Genomic DNA, 9597 nt, shown 5'->3' with positions numbered 1-9597 from the left:
TACTAGACCAACCTGCTATAATAATTCCATAAACACCTAGCGAAGATATGGCAAACAAATAAAGTAGCCCTATGTTCGAATCTGACAATACCATACCATAATCAAAAGGTACAACGGCCCGAGCAACCAGACTTAACATAAATGTAGTCACTGGAGCCATTCTAAAAAGGGAGAAATTAGCACTACTTGGTGAAATAGGTTCTTTTAGAATCAATTTCAAACCATCTGCTAGAGGTTGTAACAATCCGAACGATCCCACTACATCAGGACCCTTTCGACGTTGCACAAAAGCCATTACTTTACGTTCAGCTAGCACTAAAAAGGCTACTCCTAGTAGAAGTGGTAGAATTATTCCAAGTATTTCGGCTGGAACTGCTATGTACGTTTTCGATTTTCTATTCACTCATGATCTGGCCTGGTCGACCCGATCATGATATTTCACTCATGATCTGGCCCGGTCGACCCAATCATGATATTGAAGGATGGGACCTTTTCTCGAAAAACTCCGGATCCAGAGAAGAGTTGAAGATGGTGCAACATCGAATCCTGTCACCTTACTTCGAATGGAATCTTAGCCCGCCTCACTTGCTTTCTGTACTGCATAAGGGCCATAAGGGCATAAGCGAAGTCAAGGGATTTCCTTCTAACTAGTGGCTGAGAGTAAGCAAGCTACCTTCATTCAACAGATTTGTGGTTGAGTCAATAACATGCTCTGGGTCGGGAATCTTTGCTCTTCTCTTTTGCATTTCCGCTGCCTGCGTTCTTCTTCGTGTCCGTCCGTATCGCAAAGCTGGTCGACGCCAGCTGTAATGGTTGAAAATAGGGGGCCAACCAAGACCCTACCCTAATAAAGCTTTGTTCGATAAAGCAAACGATTCGTTCCGACAACTTCGGACCAGATTAACCCTTTTGAATTAGCCGATCTTACAAAATGGATCGGGCGGGCTGGTTGGGAAGGGGTGATTTGCGGAGAAAAGAATCGCTGAGAGATAGATTCTACTATTTAGTCAGGACGAATGAGTGGCTGTGCGGCATGCTCCGGAGGAGATTGACCCTTCCCCGAGTCAGTCCAGTCGGAAAGGGAAGGGCCCGCTGTCTAGACTGCATTTCGGGAGTTTGAACACCATCCCATTTCAACCAAAAATACAACCCTGTCAAAGGTATCTAACCTTCCTTCCTTATGAGTGGAAATCCAATTCCGTTTTGTCCTTTTTGCATAAAAATCAAGCTAATATATATATTTCTTTTAAACCCGTTCTTCCGACCCACAGTTTATCCTCCAAAAATGACCTTCTCCAGTCGGGGAACGCATGAGATATTCTACTAAACCAAGTAGGTCCTTGAGCGGATCCCACGTTAGCCCCAAGACGTTGGTCTCTAACTAGAAAAGTAAATGCTTGAGCTTGAGTGAGAAGGGCCTCCCCCCCGCTGGTATTTTTCCTGTATGGTGTTTACCGGGTGGGACCCTCGATCCAGAAGGTATGCCACTATCAGCTTCTATACATGTCTGCCTCCCTTGAAAGCTCTTGGTGCTGCGACTATCACCGGTAAGTTGCGTCGGATCAACATCGGGATTAGAATCAACTGCAAAAGAAACTAAGTCAACACCTATTTGCTCTGGATCTACTGGCCCGGACGCTTGAATCTATTCCACCGCAAACAACCGAATATACTACTGCAGGATCTTCCGCAGCTTCTGTTGTTATTGCTCCCACCTGTCACCGCGCCACCTCAGCAGCTGGGATTGGAACTGCTTCCGCATCTGGTACTCCCCAACCTTGTCTATCTATCCTTAGAAGTAGGGCGAGTGTCTAAAGACCGGGTTATCTCTCTGAATCAGGTTATTCACTGGGCTGTTAAGCCATCGAGTCTTCTAGGGTTGATCGACCCGTTTCAAGAGGATTCATCCAAGACTCTAGATCTCGTTAATTCTAAGGTAGTTTACTTGCTTACTTGTTAGAGTAAGGAAGATGAGAGGAGGGCAGGCTTTAAGGCATATATAGTTGGCCGGTTATTTGTCTTTCCCATCCCTGCAGCTACTGCAGGTGCCAGGAATTCATGGATTCTCTGGTAGAGGGGAGGTGGAATTATTCTATTGTGGGCTGGCTTAAAAGAAGCTCCCAATTGCAGTAGGAGTAGCTACTTGTTTCATGGCTTTAATTTGAGCTCTTCAGATCCTGAATCTCCATAAATGGGTATGACTGGTTAAGGTGACCAGCTTTGTGCGGCAACCGCAAGTTAAGGTACTCTGGATTTGTTATAGCGCCACCATTTCACAATATACATTGTCCGGGAAAGCAAGTTTTGGGATTTCTGTTTTGTCCTACTGACGCTCTTCTATGAAAGTGGAGGCTTTACTTTAACCGGTCTGTTAAAGTCTCCTTGCTACGGCCTTTTTTTATATCCCTAGCTCGGAGGGTTACTCGAATCTTTCGTTTTTGTACTCTACTCGTTCCTTGAAGGTCCAATTAATTAATAGTAATTGGAGGACGGTTAGTGTCTGTTCTGCATGACTCTGGAACGTTATAGCTAAGGAGCGGATTTCAGGGTCCCTTGACTTGCCAAATGGTTTCCGGTATGCCTATACAGTAAGTCTTTACGCACATGATAGTGGCAGCCAGGATTCTACAATAGGCGGCCGCTGGAAAACCCGACTTAGCGAATCACTTCCAGGCTGGCATTAAATCTTTCTCGTGCCAGTGGCTCTTGTGCGCCCCATTTATGCTGGTGGCATACCGTACCGTATTGTGCTGAACACTCACAAAAGCCGTGGCCTTCCGCTATGTTAGACCCTCCCCTAGAAGTACAATGGTTGGTCCCTCCGGAACTGGTAATTTCCGTTTGACTTGAAAGGAGCCTTGTTCGGCAGGTGCGCAGCAAGTATTCTTTCACAAGTTTGGCGCAAGTCGTACCTCCTTAGCTACTTGTACTAAAAAACTAGGGCGCTATACGGAAGTTCGCGCCTGCTTATCCCGGCTACAATAACTATCGAACAGCGATCCATCTGAAGAATGGCGCTCGTATATCCGGTCTGTACTTTCCCCTATTAGAGAAGGGCGGGGTTTGGAACCCTCAAGCAAGACATGATCCACATAATAAGACATCATAGCGCCTAGAGATACAGGTACGGTTCATCGCGTTACTTATCCAAGCGTGTTGCCGGATAGTCGGATATGCCGTACTCTGATTTTTATGAGGTTAGGAACCATTTGCCGTTACCAGCATTGCTCATTATTAGGTAACGCATTCCCGTTTATCGATTTAAAGGTTAGGGTGACACGTTGTCGCTTTCGCTTTAATCTTTAATAATGAATGATATGGAGTCATGCAAGGAGCGCGCTTTACTAATATAATAGAAAGGGGCTTTCACCATCTATTTCTGCCCGAACTCTTTCTGAGTTTCCCTCCTAGCGAACGGGGAAAGCTTATCCCTCACTCGCATTCGCCTAATCGAGCAGAACGCCACTCGGCGCTCATCCTACAACTGGTCCCGCCTATAGTTATAGTGTCGAACACACATAAGTATAGGTTTTGTTGTCCTTACGACGGTTGTCAAAGACCGGGGCTTTGCACTTCGCGACCCTATCCGAGTATGTGCTTAGTGCAACGCCCCATAGAACAATGAAGTAATGTATCCATACGAGCTCCGGCCCTCAGCAGCTCGAAAAAAAAAAAGAAACTTGTTCATTTATGTTACCTGTTGTGGACCTTCAACGTTTCACCTTTCATAGATCTGGGAAAGGGTTTGGGAAGTGACGTTGAGGCTGGGCACGTGCGATAAGTAATAAAGAAAGCAAAGGGAAATCAGAGGAGTTAGAGCAGGGAACAATGGGCATCCCTGCCTGGAAAACTAACAGTAGAGTGACGCGAAGGACCTCTAGCAACTCTACTACCGCCTTTCCTACCAAAAAGCTAACCCAACCGAAGGAAATTACATAAGGTCTGGAAAGGGCTGTAAAGAATAAAACTCCTTCCTCCCCTGTTCCGGAGATAGATATAGCCCTCTCGAAACCTAGCTGTTAGAGTTTTATTTTTGTGGGGGGGTAATAATAAACTAAATCCCCGAACGGGTACTTGAACCCCTCTCCTGCAAGGTATAGAACAACTAAGGGTACTGGTCCTGCTCGCTTTGGTTCTGCTCCTGTGGTGACCAAGAAGCAGGAGCTTGAGCTCAACCAGCCATTGATAATCACTTTTTTGGTTCCCAATCGGGATGGAGATTCTGGTCCGGTGTAGGGGACACCTTATTCATGATCTAGGGGTCAAATGTAGCCTGCGCTAAGCAGGGAGAGCTCCTCTTTGGTTCCATCTGTCCACATTCTTCCCTTCCATCCAGGGGAATTGGGGCTTGATTGTTCCGTGTAGTCGATTCGCTAATTACCCTCCATGAACAGAGTCCATGAGCTCGGGAAGAGAAGTAGGGCCTTCGGTCAACCAAGAGAGGTCCAGCCCTTCCTGATCATTCTCGTTGCGTTCTTCTTTCGAGCTGATCAGTCAGCTTCTAGCCACCCAACCAATCCTGTTGATCCTGACCTACAGAAAGGGGTGAATGAGGTTCTGAAAGAAAGCCCTCATCCGTGTTTCGGTGACCGGGAGAGTCAGCCGGAGATAGGTCTGTGCTTTCATCATAGGGTAGCTCGTCAGTACCAGGTGTTGATCAGTCATCCAAAAGAGAGGAGCTCCGAGGACCTGTTTGACATCTCATTCAAGAGAGAGTGAGTCATCCATCCAATTCCTATGTTCACAGAGGGGCCCGAAAAAGAGAGTGAGTGAAAATGATGCACTACACGGACGCCATTTGGACCCTACGAAAGCAAGCCCCGAGCTGGTCCGTACCAACCAAGAAGATTGGCTTCATTTGCCATGTTGAGGGCTCAGAAGAAGCTCATGTTGGAAAGCAAGCATGTGCAAGAACCAATCAGGATACAAATCTGGGGTCTTCCTGGATGGATTGACCTACGACTGATTTACTCAGGCCCTTTCCCACTGACTTCTTCCTTCATTCGGAGAAGTCATCAGGAATGGAACCAGTGGAAAGTCGTATGCAGAAGAGAAGTGCAAAATGGGCAAAGACGAAGACTTTGGAAGCGAAAGACGCACCGATTGACGCTCTTCCAGCCCAGCTGCTGTTTATTGAGCTCAAAGTGGATGAGAGAGAGGCTTTTCTATGCTATGGTCTTCTCAATTGCCTAGTCTCGGTTCAAAGACAGTGGAAGGATCCATCCATCAGCCTTTCTATCTCCACAGCGCTGACCTGCGCTTTCCCACCTAGTTCACCGACCTCACGAGTCTGATTTGGCTCTCTATTGTCCACCAAGGAAACTCCAAACAATTCTACTGCGACTGAGCGATCTCATCGATCTGACCTTCCTACTCGGTATGGAAAGGACTCTTGACTGACTCTGAGACTAAGTCTTCTGACTTGGATTGGCATACTGGGGTCAATTCCATCCTATCCTCTTGAAGCACCCTGCTTCCTTACTCTTTAAAGTAAGCAAGTAAACTACCCTTACGTATAGCTAAGGTTTTTATTCCTAACTCATCAAATCAAGTAGACAGACTTCTAGGTGACGTGGCTCTTTCCTGACATCATCACACCCCGGATCCGCTTAAAAAAAAAAGGAAATAGAAGCTGCCTTACTCTCATCTTTTTGTCGAAATCTCTATGAGCTGAATGATGTCACTCGAGTGTTGAGCTTTCAAAGGCTTTTTCAAGACCATCCAAGGCTTTCCATTCTGCAAGGTAGTTTACTTGCTCGACCATAGGGAGAGGGAGCTTGCTTACTTAGTGTGAAACGCTAAGGAATAATTAGCACTTCAAAGAGGTGGGACTCTCCTTCCTCACCGGGGTGGTGAACTAGGGGGGAAGGAACATTCCATGCATGGAATGATAGAACAGAACGGCCGACGGCTACTTGGGTTAGGCGGCTCAGTGAGACAGGGAAGGGCGAACGAAGTGGTAGTCAACTTCTATGTGCTTAGAGCGGGCATGGAACACAGGATTGGCCGCCGAGTGTGTAGCGCTAGCTTTATCACAGTGCAGGAGAAATTTATAGCGAAATGGCACCGCTAGATCGCGTAGCAAGTAAGAAAGCCATAACAGTTCAGAGGTAGTAAGGGCGAGTGCCTTGTACTCTGCTTCGGCACTGGACCTGGAAAGAGTCGGTTGCTTTTTGGAAACCCAAGTCAGTAGGTTTTTCCGAGAAATACGCAGAAGCCCGTAGTGGACCGTCTGCTATCGGGGCAGCCAGCCCAGTCGGCATCGGAGAATGCAAAGAAGGTGGTTAACGGTCCCGGAGTGATGGTTAGGCCAAGGCCAAGAGAACCCTTCTGATACCGTAAGATGCGTTTTACAGCCCGGGGATGAACGGTGGTGAGAGCGTGCATGAACTGACAAACTTGATTGACGGCATAGCAAATGTCAGGTCTGGTGAGAGTGAGGTACTGAAGGGCGGCAACATACGATATTCTGTTGCATCAGAGAGAGGAGCACCGTCGTATGCAGAGAGCTTTGAGCCAGACGCAAGGGGTGTGGGACACGGCTTGGAGTCTTGCAGTGCGAGTAAGCGGATCCAAGGTGTATTTAGTCTGAGTCAAGACTAGAACAGTCGATGTACGTTTGGCTTCGATTCCCAAGAAGAAATGAAGATCACCAAGATCTTTCATGGCGAAGCGCGCACCCAGTCGCTGAATGAAAGAAAGGAGACGAGAGGAGACTGAGGCAGGACGGTAGTCCTGAGAAAGATCCTTCTGCGAACTGCTCTGTGGCTGGACAGGAGAGAGGTCAACAGCGGCAAGGATAGGAGACTGACCCATATACGTGCGAGGTTTGGAACCCAACAAGCGAGAAACTTGACTTAGTTTAGGAACTCGTCCATCCACGGGGCACCTTTCGTAGTGAGGGAACTCCTCTGTTTTTAGCTTGACGAGCGACTTACTTTAGTTTCCGAAAAACGCATAAACCCCGGGATTTTCGTAAAAGAGGGACTTGAGTGACTCGCCCTAATCAAAAAGCGGGAGAGGGGCGAAGAAACTCGATCGGTTACTAGAGACGAGCAAGGGCCAGGGACGCACTCGACGAGCAGACGAGGGACGAGTGGTAGGAGCCGACAAATAGTAGTGCCGGTTCAGTGAAGTCAAGTCTTTACGTCTATAGGGGCTCCCCGACGATCCCGAACCTTCAAAAAGTGAGGGGTATGTGTTGTTTCTTGGCACTCTCTTTCTTTGTTATGCCAACCTAAAAAGAGATAGGGATACGGGGCTTGACTTGAAAACAAACAACTGGCGCTGCCCCCCGCGGATAGGGCACTTTTTGCCCTTAAGTCCAGGATACGCAAAAAATTCCTCCAGAACGATTGAGAGTGGATTTCTGGTTCGATAGTGTCGAGAAGGTGGAGGGCCACCGGTGACCGTGCTTTCGTAAAAGCACCATTGGGTGGTGGTTCCTCTCTTTTCTCTTGAACCCCGAACAAAAAAAAGATCTCGCCATCAGCTCGACTAAGAGTTCCGAATCTAAAAAGTAAACTGAACTTGACTTAAGACGAAGGAACCGAGTGCCAAAAAAAACCGGTTTCTTAAGGCTTCAAACTACTAGTCATTAAGACTACTATGAAAGAAAAGCAAGGAAGTCCCTTTCTTGACTTGGCCTGCGTGCATTATACCTACACCCTTTTAAAAGAACTTTATTTCAATTTCAACAAAGCAAAGAAACGAAAGCATAACTCTTTGCTTGTTGTCCTCTTACTCTTTTAGCCTGCCTTGTGGGGGTCCCCCGGGTGTCTACGGCGGATCCGATCGGTCTCGTGATGAAGAGAAATCTTTTCCGATCTTCCACTAAGAAATAAGAAAGGTATCGTCACGACAACTAAATTTGCCCGGTAAACTACTCCGGGGCTCCCCGTGGTTTAGTAAAAAGGAGGGGAGATTTTATCTGGGTCATTTCATTCATTATGAACTTAAAAGTGTAAGGCCGATTAGTGAGGTCTTAAAAACTTCATACAATGAATGATCGGCAATTCTATTTGTGCTTTCAGCAAGTAGGCGACGCGAATCTATGGTTTTTATCAATCGGATACCATACCAATTGCTTGGATGCGTTTGAAAGCCTCGAGATGACTTGCAGAAAAAATTATTTTTAGGTTTTTCCGTAACAAATGGTCCATTTATTGATGGGCGAACGACGGGGATTGAACCCGCGCGTGGTGGATTCACAATCCACTGCCTTGATCCACTTGGCTACATCCGCCCCTACCCCCACACAGGTTTAAGTCTCTATCTACGATCGGATCCTTTCCCCCATATGACCGCTATCAAATATAAGCTTTTCCTATACTATAGTTGCAAGTCTATTGTTGTGTTTTGGAATTAGGGGAAGCAAAGCTTCAACAAGTAGAAGCTTCCTGGCAAAGCTTCAAACAAAGAGGTTGGGCTGTTCACTTCATTGATTTTACTTAACTTTACTTAAGATTAAAGATAGGGGCCGGGCGGGCAGTGAAGGCTCGTTTAGTAGACAGCAAGCTACGGCTTTGACGAGCAGCAAGCACCTACTCCTAACAAAATGAAAAGCAGCAAGCGTAGCTTGAAGAAGCGAGCCCCTTTCAGAGAAAGCCATTGCGCGCTAGCCCCCTGTATAGGGTTCCAAACCTGCGCACCCCTAAACTACAACAAGCTTTGAAGCCCCTACTTATTTTATTTATTTTATGCGATATTTTTAGAAGTCCCTTTCTACAAAACAAACCTTTCTATAATATAAGGGAAGCTCTTCGAGCTTTCTTCGCATGCTTGAGCGCATCTTTCCCCTTTCTATTAGTAAGGTTTTCAAATTAAAGTTTACTTGCTTACTTTAAAGAGTAAGGAGAAACTTTAATTTGATTATTGCGGGGGCGCTAACGAGCAAGAAAAGGCCCCTTACTATAGATAGGCTAAGGCGCCTTTACATTATAATAGAAGGCGCTTCTTTCTCAAAGTCAAGTTTCTCGCTTGTTGCTTTAGAAAGATTGCAGGTGAATCTTAGCTCCTTCCTTCAGCTGGCTCCGCCCTATCTATTCATCTCTTTTTTCAAATGGATATTTAGGGATCTCTTGTTCATAGATCTTGAAACCAGATCAATATCCATTTCTCAATATATCTATCTATCGATAGAAAGATATAGATCTCTTCTATCTGGCCATATCTAAATATGGAAGAACCAACACTTAAAGGGCGTACCGACGGAAGGTTCTCACCCTGTCCCCGACATTGTTCTCCGACGATGCCCCCTGGGCGAAAGGGGCCACCATTATCTTTCTTTCTTCAATCGTTCCGATCAGGACAAGTGGGTTGGTTCGTTTCGTCCTTCTATCTACGCAATTCTCTGTCTTCGTTCGTGATCATGTTGGGCGAAAGGTAGTTGTAGAGGAGCGGCTGTGAAACGGTGATTCCCCCCTTTCCATTGAAGTAGGGGGGGCCTCCTTCCCCACCATTCCGGCCTATTATTGATAGGGATTTTACCGATGCTGAAGGTAGCTTGCTTACCAAGCCACCCACTTGAGAAGCTAGTCGCCAGAAAGAAGCGACGAGGAAGCGAAGCTGTCTACGAAGCTTTGCTTCCCCCCCTCC

The 9597-nt window shown here is 46.6% G+C and overlaps 1 protein-coding gene and 1 non-coding gene across 2 annotated transcripts, besides 2 other annotated features.

Moving 5' to 3' along the window:
- On the bottom strand, positions 1-403 carry nad1 (NADH dehydrogenase subunit 1; one part of a trans-spliced gene, as the record gives it). Coding sequence (YP_006666117.1) covers positions 1-403 — 403 coding nt within the window.
- An 866-nt stretch (positions 404-1269) lies between these two features.
- Positions 1270-1408: a sequence feature (horizontally transferred from chloroplast DNA).
- A 6760-nt stretch (positions 1409-8168) lies between these two features.
- Positions 8169-8248: a sequence feature (horizontally transferred from chloroplast DNA).
- On the bottom strand, positions 8172-8245 carry tRNA-His (GUG). Its single transcript has one exon. It is a non-coding gene; the product is annotated as a tRNA-His (tRNA).
- Positions 8249-9597: the final 1349 nt, after the last annotated feature.

This window comes from the organism of the source record quoted next, mitochondrion, assembly GCF_042453785.1.
Source record: "Malus x domestica mitochondrion, complete genome".
NCBI lineage: Eukaryota > Viridiplantae > Streptophyta > Magnoliopsida > Rosales > Rosaceae > Malus > Malus domestica.
Note: the sequence above shows the minus strand (reverse complement) of the source record. Positions and strands in the feature narration are given on the sequence as shown.